The sequence below is a fragment of the Trichoderma evansii genome, assembly GCF_050947405.1.
Source record: "Trichoderma evansii strain SZMC 28006 chromosome Unknown GGI43scaffold_6, whole genome shotgun sequence".
Taxonomy (NCBI): domain Eukaryota; kingdom Fungi; phylum Ascomycota; class Sordariomycetes; order Hypocreales; family Hypocreaceae; genus Trichoderma; species Trichoderma evansii.
Window position 1 is genome coordinate 23,487 of NW_028145200.1, and position 12,955 is coordinate 36,441.

Genomic DNA, 12,955 nt, shown 5'->3' on the forward strand with positions numbered 1-12,955 from the left:
TCTCCCTTTGCTCTTCTGCTTTGGCAATTTTTGGATATCAAATAGAAGAGATGCTGCATTGGCTCAACTTGAAAGAATGTCACTACCACGTTGTGACACAATATCTGACACCCGTCTTATATGGAGTCCTGTACTTTATTGAATGTCTTACTGTACCTCAGTACATCCGATCTCCATGCTGGCTAAGTAGCAATCTCCAATTAATTACATAATACAGGCATATGTAGGTATCGGTGACGCATAAACTTAGATGTGCCGTTGACGGAGGACAGCACCGTAGAGTAAGAGCTACAGATTGCTTGATTGGCTGCGTGGCCTGCTGATCTAAAGCTTCTGGGGAAATGCTTATTCCAGCTCAGCGCCCTTGGCTCAACCTGATCTGACGTTCATCCATACTGCTCCAATAAACCAACTAACCCTTATGCTGTGCTTGAGATATTCTAGAGGATATTCGGTTCCCATCAACAGGCCTTGAACACTCAGTAACGTGGAATCTGCGGACCGTTTTGCCTAATTCTTAATATATCTGAACCCCCCCTATGCGATGATCTAACTGAGCCGCAACACCCATAAATCTACCATACTCCGCCTGGACTCCTACGGCGGCAATTCCCATCCCTTAAATATCTCCTATTTTGTGCCTCATTTGCACAATGATGTCACTATGCCGGCGGCGTTCTCTTCCTCAGTGGTTTTCTCCCATTCAGAAGTACAGGGATGTCACCGCTCAAGCAGGACGCCAATGCCGGTATCTCTCAGTGTACACTTCACTTCGGTCCAAACAGACGCCAGATTTCTCTTCGGGCTTCACTAGGAGCTATGACCCTACGACAGAAGCTGGCCGTGGCCCAATGTTTAGAAAAGTAAATTTTGGAGTGCCGCAATTTTATCCTCGTGATTTGAAGAGACGTGTGGATGATTATGTCGTTGGCCAGGATCGTGCTAAAAAGACAATATGCTCTGCTATATTCAACCACTACCAGAATTTGAGGAGGAGGCGCCAATACGAACAAGAAGACAAAGAGAAGCATGAGAAATTGATGCGTCAGCGTTTTGCACGTGAAAGGGAGCTGTCTCAGAGGCGCTGGGATAGTCTTCCTGTCGAAGGTGAGTTGGCCACTCGCAGATATCAAGATCTCCATCAGTAACACAATCTATTAAGAGGAAAATGTTCCACAAGGTTCCTCGTCCCGTCAGATACCTGAGCTATGCGTATCCGAGACAAATCCAACAGCCCCTATCTTTAAGCCAGAAGAGCCGGGTATTCCTGAGCATATCAAGATCGACAAGAGCAACATACTCGTGATTGGGCCGACGGGTGTTGGCAAGACGTACATCTTAGAGTAAGAGGCAAATGTTTCAACGACTCGAGTGTTTGCATTTGGCTGATGAGAAATATTAGAACTCTGAGCAAAAAGATCCAGGTGCCGCTCACTATCTGCGACTGCAACTCTCTTACCCAAGCGGGTTATATAGGGCAAGACGTGGAATCCTGCATTGAGAGGCTTCTCATAGAAGCCAATTATGACGTGAAAGCCACAGAACATGGAATAGTTGTTCTCGATGAATTTGACAAGCTGGCGAGGAGAGAAACGACGACGGGTCGAGACGTGAGCGGTGAAGGTGTCCAGCAGGCTTTACTTAAGCTCATTGAAGGCACAAAGGTTACCATCAATGTTAAAGACAATCGCTCATCGCGTGCGACCACGCAAATTCCCACAAATTACAATGCATCTGGAGCTCCAACTCCCACTCTGCCGGTCAACAGCCCTCCAGGTAAAGTGGATCAATACACCATTGATACTACTAACATCCTCTTTGTCTTCTGCGGTGCCTTTGTTGGACTGGACAAAATCATCCTCCAGAGGGTTACGAAACCAGCCATGGGGTTCGGAGGAGACCTTCAAAGTCGCCATACTGGGTCTGGAAATGTGCATGTATTGCCACCCCAAGTATACTCTCACCTGGCACATTATAGCCCACAATCAGCATCCTCCTTTACCCCGATAGATCTGGTAACGTCTGAAGATCTGCAGCGGTTTGGTTTCATCCCTGAGATTATAGGCCGGTTACATAACATCTGTGCTCTCAGTCCTTTGTCTCAAGAGGATCTTTTTCGAATCCTAACAGAGCCACGCAACAGCTTGGTAGCTCAGTACACTGCCCTATTTGAGACATACCCCTCCCAGCTATATTTCACTGGAAAGGCATTGACCGCCATTGCGGAGCGTGCCCTCGCCGCTGAGACAGGCGCACGAGGACTAAAAATGGAGATGGAACGCGTTTTAGCCGAGCCAATGTTTGATGCTCCAACGCCATATGTCCTCATTACCGAAGCCTGCGTCAAAGGATTTGAAAAAGCGGCGTACTGGGGAAAGGACGGTCGACATGAGCTCATTGAACGACTACAGGAAGAACAGCTTGACTCACATAACCCACAGCACTCACCAGAACGACTGGGGCAAGCAGATGGAGGTAGGGGATAAGATCAGACGAGCACATGGAGACGTGGCTTTATGAAATAGCAAGTAATCTGTGAGGATGGTTTGGAAGATTTCCAGGGCGATGCTTCTTTTCGAGAATTAGTGGTGCCATTTTCACTAGGCGACAAAGAAAGCGGTAATACATGAATGAAAATGGCACTGGCTCCTGATGTAACAACATTTTGGACTCGTCACTTGAGTAATCAACGCCATGCGAGAACCCTGTCTTGCATACTCTCTAAGACTAAGCTATACATGTACAAATATCAGATGACAAAGCCCCCCATGCCCGCTCCAATCGTGCGAAGCAATGAGTGACAGTATCGTGTTTTTCTTTTACTGTTTAGGAGGAGACTGAACAACACCCTTGCCGCTGTATCCGGGAGAGGCGATACCAGTGAGGGGATCCGCGCCTTGAGCCTATTTCAACGAGTTAGTCACATCCATATCCAATGTCGAAGCAACGTCAAGCCAGACGTATGGGAGCAAATATATACCTTGAGGATCTCGTTGGAAGCCTCCTGCCACTCCTTGTTCATGGTGTGAGGAGCGGGCTTAGCAGCCAGTCGGATACCGGCGAAGAGGGCGAGACTGGAAGCCAGGCCGATGACAACACCCCAGGCAACGCGAGCACCAGTTCCGGGAGCGTCAGCGGTACGGGGGCCGTGAGGGCCGAAAGCGATCCAGTAAGCTACAAAAATGACGCTGAGTTAGCAGCTGCTTGAGAAAAAAGAAGGAAAACACAAGGAAATGTGGTGTGAATAGCGAATATGCATGTTGACGGCAGCTCTTTTCAAGGATCATGAATGAACCCCACTTCGCCGGATCAAAGAATTGACAGTGAACAGCTCAGCTCCTTTCGATTGATGCTCGATTCCCACCACAATCCAGAGAGAGCTTCCCAATCAATCTTTTGCAAGCCAATGTAGATCCATGGAGTGCAAAAAGGCCTCCCAAATGCTGCCGTTCCGGATAATGCGAGTAGCTCGGCAAGCTCTTTTCGTGCCTCTGGAGGGAATTTTGACAACAAAAACTTTCAGCGGCACAATCACCTACCGGCCTTCTTCTCCTGCAGGGTCAACTCCTTCCAGTTGCCCTTCATGCGGTCGCGCAGGGCCATCCACAGATCGGCCTGCTCCTGGAGAGGCATGCCCTCCCATCGCTTCTCGATGTTGCTGAGGGTCGGGTTGGACAGGGCCTGGGTGGACATGGCTCGGGACGCCAGCCGGGTGCTCTGCGTCAAGGCATTGCCTCGCAGGACCATGGAGCGAAGCATTTTGGGCGAATTGGCGGTGGTAGAGGAGCTCGGCGGAGGTTCAATTGAGGCGTGGCAGCGTCGTTGCCGGTGGTTGTTCGGTAAGGTAGTGCAGCGAGGGGATTTAATTCCCGTGCTCCGTACGGCTTTTGGCTAGAAAATCATACGACTCTAGTTAAGCTGTTTGGAGTATGGAGCGATTAGTGCAAAAATCTTGACTCTAGCAGCTATATTATGTAAAGCGAGTCTGAGACAGCCAATGGCCGAAAATTTATTAGCAGTGCCGAAAACTATTTGATGTAGATTCTTCAGTGCACGTGATTGTCGCTGTCAATATTCCATCTATCATTCGATTATATATTTTCAAATCATGTATTTGACACTGCCATCATGAATTCGTTCTTCTCTCATTCTTTTTTATAGTTATTAAATTCTCTGACTGCATATATTTTGATTGTCGCATATTGCGCTAATAACTGCGCAGAAAAATTTAAAATTCGCAGCAGCATGCTAGGGTCTGTCCGGCATCCTGGGTACATCCAAAAGGTACACACATGCTTGTACTGCAGCTTGCGCTGCTGAGTCGCAATAGCGGGTATCACATCCAGTGTCGTGCGCCAGGCTAATCAACCCGTCATCAAGCAGCCTCCCCCCCAGCGCTGCGCGCATTGTGCTTGTGCATAACCCAATAAAATTCCACATGCAATGTCTAACAGGGCTCTGCGCCGGGCACTATGACCGAGACATCGCTTAATAGCACACCTCCAGCTCCAGCTCCAGAAGTCAAAGATGACATACCTCCGAAACCTTACCATGCGAAGCGCCCTCACAAAAAGTCCCGGTCCGGCTGCCAGAACTGCAAGGCGCGGAAAGTCAAATGCGACGAATCGAGGCCGACCTGTCGGTCATGTAAGCTGAGGCAGGCCGACTGCGTCTATCTATACCCTCAGAAGACACAGCAGTCTATAGAAGCGGCGTCATCGCAACAATCAATCACACAGCTCAAGAATACAACCGCTCCGTTAACAAGCGTCACCGATATAGCCTCGACCTCGTCCGTCTTGTTCTCGGCGCCTATACTTGCATTGGCGGATAAATACAATGACCAGACTCCCGCGATACCCAAGGAAATGCTCTTCCTCCCGACCGGAATCGACATGTCCGATATGAAAGCCCTCTGGTTCTATGCGACTCAGACATGCGGCTCCTTCTCTACAATGGCCAATGAGGGGCACCGGTCAATCATGCGAAGCCTGCTGGTTCGTTATGGATCCGAGTCGCCTTTTCTGATGGACACCATCTTCGCACTTTCTAGCTCGCACATGCTGCATTTGAATCAGCAGTTCGATGCGCAGCGTGCCTTGACATATCGTGTCAGGTCCTTGGGGGGATATCGCAAGGCAATCGAGGAAGCCAACCCAGTAGACTTCCCTGCCCTGCTGGCAAACTCTCTTCTTTTAACAGCATTATCGTCCCAGAATTTCAGAGAAGCCGATGGCAAAGACTTATACATCCTCGACTGGCTTATCGTGTGGAAAGGCATCATCCTCGTAATCGAGCTTGTTAAGAAAACTACGTTTATTGAATCCGGCATGAGTTCTCTATTCACCCGACCTCATATAGATATTAAGAAATCCACCTCCTTCATCCCTGAGAAGCTTCTCACCATGGTTTCCGCCATCCAGCCGGGTGATCTCGACTACCCCTTCAAAGAAGCTTATGACCTGACATTGAAATTCCTGGGTAGTTTATACATGGACTTGGCAGAAGGCCCCTCCCCTTTGATGAGTCTAAGAGTCATAACGATATTTACTTTTGTCCCTAGAGAGTTCATTGATATCGCTCGCAGTTTGCAGCCGCGCGCCTTGGTGATTCTTGCTTATTTTGCAACCTTCTTCAAGCTAGTTCAGTCAGATGTTTGGTGGCTAGCAGGCATTGGAGACCGCACAATACGGGACATTTGCAAACACATTACCCTGGAATGGTATGACTATATGCGAGTCCCTTTCACGGCTCTTGATACACATAACACCTTACAGCTGGCCAGGGTCATACTCGGAGACACGGGGGGCGTTTCGCCTCAAAAGTATCTCATAGACTATGCTCTGCAGCTGGGCTGACTCAAAGTTGCAGTAGAGAACTGATTCACTGCTGTAGCGCTAGAGAGTTCCTATCTATATCATATAGCTGTAGTTTTAATGAAATATGAAAGACACTCACGACACATTTACTCAGATAGCTTTAATACGATTTTTTTTTATATATTAATAGTTGTAAATGTCCCAGCTATTGTACATATAGCCCGCGGATAGCATGTTTGAAGAAATCTTACTATCAGATAGCTGTTTACTACTATACTAGTCTATACACAGGCTTACTATTCCCCAGCTCTTGGGACAAGCTAGCTAAAGCCTTTTTAGTTCTTCTCCAACTCCGCCAGAATCTTCTCACCCTTAGCCTTGGCTGAGGCAAGGTCACCAACCATGTAGAAGGCAGCCTCGGGAAGGTTGTCACCCTCACCGGCGAGGATGGCCTTGAAAGAGGCAATGGTGTCCTTGAGGTCAACGAGAGCACCCTCGATACCAGTGAAAACCTGGGCGACGGTGAAAGGCTGGCTGAGGAAACGCTGGATCTTTCGGGCACGCTCGACGGTAAGCTTGTCGGCCTCAGAAAGTTCGTCCATACCCAGAATGGCAATGATATCCTGGAGACCCTTGTACTCCTGGAGAATCTGCTGGACACGGGTGGCGGTGTTGTAGTGCTCCTGGCCGACAATACGGGGGTCAAGCATACGGGATGTTGAGTCAAGAGGGTCGACAGCGGGGTAGATACCCAACTCAGAGATACCACGGGACAAGACAGTGGTGGCGTCCAAGTGAGCGAAGGTGGTGGCGGGGGCAGGATCAGTCAAATCGTCAGCAGGGACGTAGACGGCCTGGACGGAGGTAATGGAACCCTTCTTGGTGGTGGTAATTCGCTCCTGCATACCACCCATGTCGACGGCGAGAGTGGGCTGGTAACCGACGGCAGAGGGGATACGACCCAGCAGAGCAGACACCTCAGAACCGGCCTGGGTGAATCGGAAAATGTTGTCAATGAAGAGCAACACTGTGAATGAGAGTTAGCAAAAATGTCGTCGAAATAGAGTAAAATATCGCAAAAAGCTTACCATCCTGGCCTTCCTGGTCACGGAAGTACTCGGCAATGGTCAGACCAGTCAGGGCAACACGGGCACGGGCTCCGGGGGGCTCGTTCATCTGACCGAAGACCAGAGCGACCTTGGACTCGCCATCAAGCTGAATGACGGAGGTCTCCTGCATTTCGTGGTACAGATCGTTACCCTCACGAGTACGCTCGCCGACACCGGTGAAGACAGAGTAACCACCGTGAGCCTTGGCGATGTTGTTGATCAGCTCCTGAATGAAGACGGTCTTGCCGACACCAGCACCACCGAAGAGACCAATCTTTCCACCACGAGCGTAGGGAGCGAGCAGATCGACGACCTTGATACCAGTGACCAGAATCTCGGCAGAGGTGGACTGGTCAGTGAAAGAGGGGGGATCGGCGTGAATGGGCAGGTACTTGTCAGTCTTGACGGGTCCTCGCTCGTCAATGGGGTCACCAGTGACGTTCAGGATACGACCAAGAGTGGCAGGGCCGACGGGGATGGTAATGGGAGCACCAGTGTCAGAAGCCTTGGCGCCACGGACGAGACCCTCGGTACCTATCAAATTCATGAGTTTTCGGATCTCATCTGAACGATGATAATCAGGGTTCCTTACCGTCCATAGCAATGCAACGAACAACATTTTCACCCAAGTGTTGCTGGACAAAACGTCAGATGAGCTACTTTTGGGGCGTCCCACATTATCTACTTACAGCAACCTCGAGGACCAGCTTCTGGTTGTTGTTGGTAGTCTCCAGGGCGTTCAGGATAGGAGGGAGCTTGGCAGTGTCGAACTTGACTGTGGCATAATCAGTTGTCTGCTCAATACCGCTACAATGCGTTCCGCGGACGAATATAAAAAAAAAGCGCAGGGTTTTCACTAACCGTCGACGACGGCACCAATAACCTAGAACTGCTGTTAGCCGCAAATCCCTCCATTGAGTCTTTCTTCTGAGCTCAGCGTACCTGGTGGATCTTTCCATCTCCGACACTCTGGGTGCTAGCGAGTCTGATAGCGGAGGGGAGTCGGAGAGAGGCTGGTCGGAGAGCTCGTCGAGCGGCAAAGGATGGGCGGGCAGCCCTGGCGAGGGACGAAATGCCGCTGTGGGGGGTTAACGCAGTTAGAAAAGGCTCCAATTCGCATGCAGGTGGGAGTATAAAAGCTGAAAACACCAGATTGAGGCATCTTTACTCACCTCTTGAACATCTTGGCAGATGACAGAGAGCAATCAGCGATGGATATGCAAATGAGTTGGTTAAGGCCGGGAGAAGTTTTCAAAATGAGCAGTTTTGGTCGGGACAGCGACTACTCCAGTCAGAGCTTTCTTCCGGGTCACGTGCAGCCACTAGGATTGGCTTTTCGGCCTTGGACGGACCCCATTCCCCATCGATCCGTTCACCCACCCAAGAAACTGAGAGATTTCCAGCTAAACCTCGCAGACTAGGTGAAAACTACTGCTGCCTCCGTGTCTTTCCGGCTAGCAGGGCTCTACGTCCTTTTCGGTTCTTGCTGCCCGCCCTGCATCTTAAAACACGGTGTTTCATTGATGATGCACAGTCTACGCAGGTTTAAGACATGGCTGCAGCGCACTTTTCACTAATACCAAGCCATGCTTTCCACAATCGATATTTTATAGTCAATAGTACTTTATTTAGATCATCTTTGACCTGAACTCTCTCAGCTTTTTCTTGCCTGATTCAAGGTGAGATACATTCAATGTTAACAATGCCAAACATTGACCTCTGAGCGTACAGCTACTAACCCATGCATCAAGTATCCTGTACTTAACAGCCGAAGGTCGCGGGGTGCAGAAAAAGAAGACGCAGTCTCGTATACTTGAAATTCTATACATTTTTCTTACTAGTCTTCGTACCCACTACTCCGCCCGCCCGATCCTAGCGAGGAGCCCGCCGCACTCTATTTTCTCCCCGTGTACTTGTACATGCGCACGACTCCCTTTTCGCCGTTCTCCCAATCCTCCAATTGTCTCGTTAGCTGAGCACTTGAATGGCAGACAATAGAGCATTTATCACAGAATTCTTTACATATGCAAAAATTCAATACCATTGCAACGGAAATTGAGCAGTACTATCAACCAGTCGCATCTATTAAAACTTTACAAGACAAACTATCCCCAATACCGTACATTTTCGTTCAAGATATAACTGCAAAGCTCCCTATTATAACCAGTAGCTCCCATACTGATGATTGCGCGCCTGGATGCTCTAGGAGATGCTTCCTAGTTAAAGAATTGGCCTGCATCCACATCTCTCTTTCTCTATGCGTTTGTAGCAATAGAAAAAGATTTCCTAAGCAACACAGCGGAGTTACTCTGCGGAAAAAGATGCTCTTTATGAGCCCTATGAACAGGTATGGTATCTCTGTTGGCGACAGCGACTGACATTCATAGAAGAGAGCAAGGCAAGCCCCGAAAACTTGGTCTAGAGGCGTCTGCGTGAGATGAGGAGTTGCTGATGATGATCCTAACTGAGGTGGTGATGGCGGTAATATAGGGCTACTCATGCCGGCTTCTTGCCCATTGTGCGTTTCAGTATCCATGCAAGCATCAACATACGCTACTGCTTTGTGCTCGAACGCTATACTCCTGGCCTCAAATTCTGCTATTTCTTTTTCAAGGGACACCAGCTTCTCTTCCATCTGCTTGCGTTCTTTAACCAGTTTCTCCTCCATGTCCCTGCGTTGTTGAACCATTTGCTCTTCCATTTGTATGTACTTTTGAGCCGTTTGCTCTTCTCTGCGTACGCGTTCTTGGGCCAATTCCTCTTTCATATTTATACATTCTTGACAATCTTCGTGTGTAATATTTGGCTCTTGGTTCTGGTATTGGCCTATGTTGCTTCCGGTGATAGGTTCGGCCATATGATTCGCAATATCACATGCACTATCACCCGTAAAATCACCGACAGAGTCACTCGCAATAGACTTGCTCACGTACACTGCATCAGATTCAGTGTCGTTTCCATGGATAAACGCGTTGCGTTCACTCTCGGAGTCGCTACCATCTAAGAAATTGGCTCCTGAAAGCTCCTCAAAGGCTGTACGTTGTTCGCCACTGACTGCTGCCTCTATGCCGAAATCCGACACACATGGAGAGGTATCATTGGCTTCAATCCTAGGGCTTTGCTCGCTGATCATGAAAACATCGCTGTGCACTGGCGTTCCGGTTTCATTTTTAATTTCGGGTGTTTTAGCTGCTGGTGATATCAAATTGCTCTCGACATCACTAGCAGCTTCCAAAACGGCCTCCGTTACTGCTATGGGGCTGATCTGTTGATTCCATTCGATTAAAGCCTCAGCTGTCACACCTTTTCTGCTTTTGCGTCTGTTCGGAGAAACTGGTTCAATCTTTCTGGCATAGTCATCAGGCACCTCATTGGTCCATCCTGATGCTGCCGAAAGGTCCAGCGGAGGAGGGGGCACACGGTTCGACATATTTGGTTACTGATAGAAAAGTCCCAAGCAGTAGTCCGAATCAAAGTAGCCAGCCAGGAGAGGGGGGGAGAGCGCCAACAAAAAAGACCAAATGCTTGTATTTCCGAGAAAGTCGGTGGAATAAAGGCCTAGGTTGTGAGATCTTTACTGCGGGTGTTTAACTCAACTTTATAGTAACTATCAAATACAACACTCTGCTTCACGGTGAGGGAGGAACTGGTTCTCAATAAAGAAGCTTGATTCCAAAGATTTTTCCATTATCTCTTTGTTTCTCACAATGTTTCCTTGACATCGGATTTTTTACGCTATGTAGCTCTGTCAAAAGTCAAAGGACGCTTCTCTCTCTTTGTTTGACTACGGCCAACAAGGTCGGCTTATACAGCAGGGTATGTAATAGCGGGGGAGACAAGACATGGCTCATGATATACATACACAACAGACTCAGTCTTTCTCCAGGCAATATTTCGGGCCCTTCTCGTCTAAATTTAGATGCAGTAAAATTTTGTCTTCAATGAAAGGTCAAAGCCCCCTTTCAGCTATTTTGAAGCAAACAATGGCTGCCTAGCCATACCAGCCTCTGGCCCCCGGGCCGGTAGCGGATAACTCCTGCCGATGTTCGATCATGGGCTCTTTGAGGCCCAGTGTATCAATTATATCTTGCCAGGTTTCCATGTCCATGGATAGAATAGCCTGGTGCTTGGAAGTTGACTGGCGAATAGCCCCAGCATCATCCCCTTCTCGATCTACCGGTGCTAAACTCGGTGTTAGTATCAAGACGAATGATCCAAACGAACTACCATTGCAATTTGCATCAATATGGCACTCACCTAATGCGGGGAGACCATCTTCGTCGAAATCAATCTCTACTCTTCCGTCTCGGATAAGAAAGCTCACGTAGAACAGATTCTCGATAGTTTGTCCGAAAGATTTGGGGTTGACCACAAATCTCATCAAGTCAATACCACCAGTGCTCCGTAATCCATGCTCGTGCATAAGCCGAGTTTTTTCATCTTCTTCCATATCATCTGTGATCAAGTCTGCGACTGTTTCTTGGGCATTGGCCTGGATCTTGTATAGTTGTTGAAGTATTTTCCCGCAAATAACAGTAAGATCATTCTCCTTCTTAGCGAGATCATCGACATTGAGTATTTCGGGTCTTGTCTCTGTCAGGCTATTTGGACGAAACGGAGCACTCCGTTTTGCTGCCTTGCGCGCCTTCTTTTCCACTGACAATGGGCCTAGAAGAAATCCAGGCAGCGCAGGTCGCCTGATATATGGCAAGCACGCGAAACGGCCAAGGTGAGCCCAGTTCATCATATCTCCTTCATCTCCTACATCCCCGCTATCATCCTCATGTGTTCTATCATGTGCCGTTCGCCGTCGTTGTCTCTGGGTGCTCGAAAGTTCTAGGGATTGGTCATTGGCAATCCCTCCACCACTTCGCATATATGTGATGCACTTGGAAATGAAATCGTCGGCGTCGATTCCTTGTGACAGGCTACCTTGAGTGAGCCTCAGGGTCTTGCGATATGAGAGATCGGTTGTGCTGACAAGCAACCGTGAATCAATGGTAGCTTCAGTCGTCTGTCGTACTTGCTTGGACAATTCGTTGGCCCGCAAAATGGTCTCATGCAGACCATGAGAATCGCCTTGTAGATATTCTTCGCTGTTTTCCGTGATGTTTCGAAGGAGGTCACGAAATCCCTGCTGGACTTTTCTTCTTTCTTCCAGTGGTTGATCTGGATCATATACATCATCTGAATCGCTATCGTCCTCGCTATCGTCGGCTCGCTGGGGATTCCGCGTGCTCCCAGAAGCCGTATCAGTACGCTTTCGCTTGGTGCTTGACTGCGTCTGTGTATCTTCTCTCTGCCTCATAACCAAGCTCTCTCGGCGTGCCAGTTGGCGGCTCGACTGGCGTGAGCCATCAGACTCAGAACCTGGAGAATCCGACATGGCTGCAAAAGGGAATTGTCATAACCGTGATTGGAAGAAAAATAAAAAAATCTTTCATGATTGCAACATGATTGCAAGTCTGGTAACGAACGGGAACTCCTTGCTTATTTGGCAACAGAGCAGTTTGGAGAATCCATGTGGTGAAGATAACGATAGGTAATGCCTATCAAAGCGACGGCAGAACGCGCTTTGCGAGACTCTTTACGCGGTATTACGGCGTGTTAGTACTCCGTAGTCTACAGGTCGCTTTGGCCCCGTTAGTGCCAGACAGTCTGCTAAGGTCTCAGGACTAGAACTAGAGGGTACTCCGCATTTCTACTGCTACTGCTATCAAAAAGCTCCTGCAGTTTAGCTGCTAGCGTTAAATCCACAAGCTAGCAAATAACTGCAAAGCGATGGATGTTTACATCAGGCCAATCACTAATGATATGCAGGGGCAATTCCCAAAAGCTCACAGTGCATACCTGCTGGGTACCATGAAGCATGATTATCCTGTAGGTAGGTAATACATGTAAGTCGAGTCCCTCGTATTGTTAGATAGATGGTCAGTTCTCGTTAGTATTTCCAATTAAAGAACGGGCAACCTGCAAAAATACAAGTTGCTGCTGGGTTAGGCCGACTCTCGCTCCATCTAATACAGG

General features: G+C 48.6%; 6 protein-coding genes across 6 annotated transcripts; 2 read left to right on the top strand and 4 right to left on the bottom strand.

Annotated features, from left to right (window-relative positions):
• Positions 1 to 356: 356 nt before the first annotated feature.
• GGI43DRAFT_323150 (P-loop containing nucleoside triphosphate hydrolase protein) lies at positions 357 to 2,711 on the top strand. The gene is made up of 3 exons (XM_083201881.1): positions 357 to 1,107; positions 1,163 to 1,343; positions 1,403 to 2,711. Exons 1-3 carry the CDS (start codon positions 654 to 656, stop codon positions 2,484 to 2,486), a joined length of 1,719 nt encoding a protein of 572 aa, XP_083061907.1. The 5' UTR covers positions 357 to 653; the 3' UTR covers positions 2,487 to 2,711.
• GGI43DRAFT_323105 (cytochrome c oxidase subunit IV family) lies at positions 2,653 to 4,014 on the bottom strand. The gene is made up of 3 exons (XM_083201879.1): positions 3,540 to 4,014; positions 2,981 to 3,174; positions 2,653 to 2,903 (listed from the first exon to the last, which is right to left on the bottom strand). The coding sequence occupies exons 1-3, from the start codon at positions 3,757 to 3,759 to the stop codon at positions 2,820 to 2,822; spliced, it is 498 nt and encodes a 165-aa protein (XP_083061908.1). The 5' UTR covers positions 3,760 to 4,014; the 3' UTR covers positions 2,653 to 2,819.
• Position 4,015: 1 nt separating this feature from the next.
• On the top strand, positions 4,016 to 6,078 carry GGI43DRAFT_323129 (Zn(II)2Cys6 transcription factor domain-containing protein). Its single transcript, XM_083201880.1, has one exon. It carries the CDS (start codon positions 4,473 to 4,475, stop codon positions 5,856 to 5,858), a length of 1,386 nt encoding a protein of 461 aa, XP_083061909.1. The 5' UTR covers positions 4,016 to 4,472; the 3' UTR covers positions 5,859 to 6,078.
• Positions 6,007 to 7,572, bottom strand: GGI43DRAFT_323049 (F1F0 ATP synthase subunit beta). Its single transcript, XM_083201878.1, has 3 exons — positions 7,521 to 7,572; positions 6,908 to 7,462; positions 6,007 to 6,846 (listed from the first exon to the last, which is right to left on the bottom strand). Exons 1-3 carry the CDS (start codon positions 7,525 to 7,527, stop codon positions 6,155 to 6,157), a joined length of 1,254 nt encoding a protein of 417 aa, XP_083061910.1. The 5' UTR covers positions 7,528 to 7,572; the 3' UTR covers positions 6,007 to 6,154.
• A 1,158-nt stretch (positions 7,573 to 8,730) lies between these two features.
• On the bottom strand, positions 8,731 to 10,639 carry GGI43DRAFT_323256 (uncharacterized protein). Its single transcript, XM_083201882.1, has one exon. It carries the CDS (start codon positions 10,356 to 10,358, stop codon positions 9,060 to 9,062), a length of 1,299 nt encoding a protein of 432 aa, XP_083061911.1. The 5' UTR covers positions 10,359 to 10,639; the 3' UTR covers positions 8,731 to 9,059.
• Positions 10,639 to 12,690, bottom strand: GGI43DRAFT_323019 (Nse4 C-terminal domain-containing protein). The gene is made up of 2 exons (XM_083201877.1): positions 11,186 to 12,690; positions 10,639 to 11,110 (listed from the first exon to the last, which is right to left on the bottom strand). Exons 1-2 carry the CDS (start codon positions 12,312 to 12,314, stop codon positions 10,920 to 10,922), a joined length of 1,320 nt encoding a protein of 439 aa, XP_083061912.1. The 5' UTR covers positions 12,315 to 12,690; the 3' UTR covers positions 10,639 to 10,919.
• Positions 12,691 to 12,955: the final 265 nt, after the last annotated feature.

Coding starts and splice junctions, on each gene's coding strand:
- GGI43DRAFT_323150 (XM_083201881.1), top strand. CDS start 654: ATGATGTCACTATGCCGGCGGCGTTCTCTTCCTCAGTGGTTTTCTCCC. Junction 1,108..1,162: donor GGATAGTCTTCCTGTCGAAG/GTGAGTTGGCCA, acceptor CAATCTATTAAG/AGGAAAATGTTCCACAAGGT. Junction 1,344..1,402: donor GGCAAGACGTACATCTTAGA/GTAAGAGGCAAA, acceptor GAGAAATATTAG/AACTCTGAGCAAAAAGATCC.
- GGI43DRAFT_323105 (XM_083201879.1), bottom strand. CDS start 3,759: ATGCTTCGCTCCATGGTCCTGCGAGGCAATGCCTTGACGCAGAGCACC. Junction 3,175..3,539: donor CCTGCAGGAGAAGAAGGCCG/GTAGGTGATTGT, acceptor TCATTTTTGTAG/CTTACTGGATCGCTTTCGGC. Junction 2,904..2,980: donor CTTCCAACGAGATCCTCAAG/GTATATATTTGC, acceptor TCGTTGAAATAG/GCTCAAGGCGCGGATCCCCT.
- GGI43DRAFT_323129 (XM_083201880.1), top strand. CDS start 4,473: ATGACCGAGACATCGCTTAATAGCACACCTCCAGCTCCAGCTCCAGAA.
- GGI43DRAFT_323049 (XM_083201878.1), bottom strand. Junction 6,847..6,907: donor TGACCAGGAAGGCCAGGATG/GTAAGCTTTTTG, acceptor TCTCATTCACAG/TGTTGCTCTTCATTGACAAC.
- GGI43DRAFT_323256 (XM_083201882.1), bottom strand. CDS start 10,358: ATGTCGAACCGTGTGCCCCCTCCTCCGCTGGACCTTTCGGCAGCATCA.
- GGI43DRAFT_323019 (XM_083201877.1), bottom strand. CDS start 12,314: ATGTCGGATTCTCCAGGTTCTGAGTCTGATGGCTCACGCCAGTCGAGC. Junction 11,111..11,185: donor AGATGGTCTCCCCGCATTAG/GTGAGTGCCATA, acceptor CACCGAGTTTAG/CACCGGTAGATCGAGAAGGG.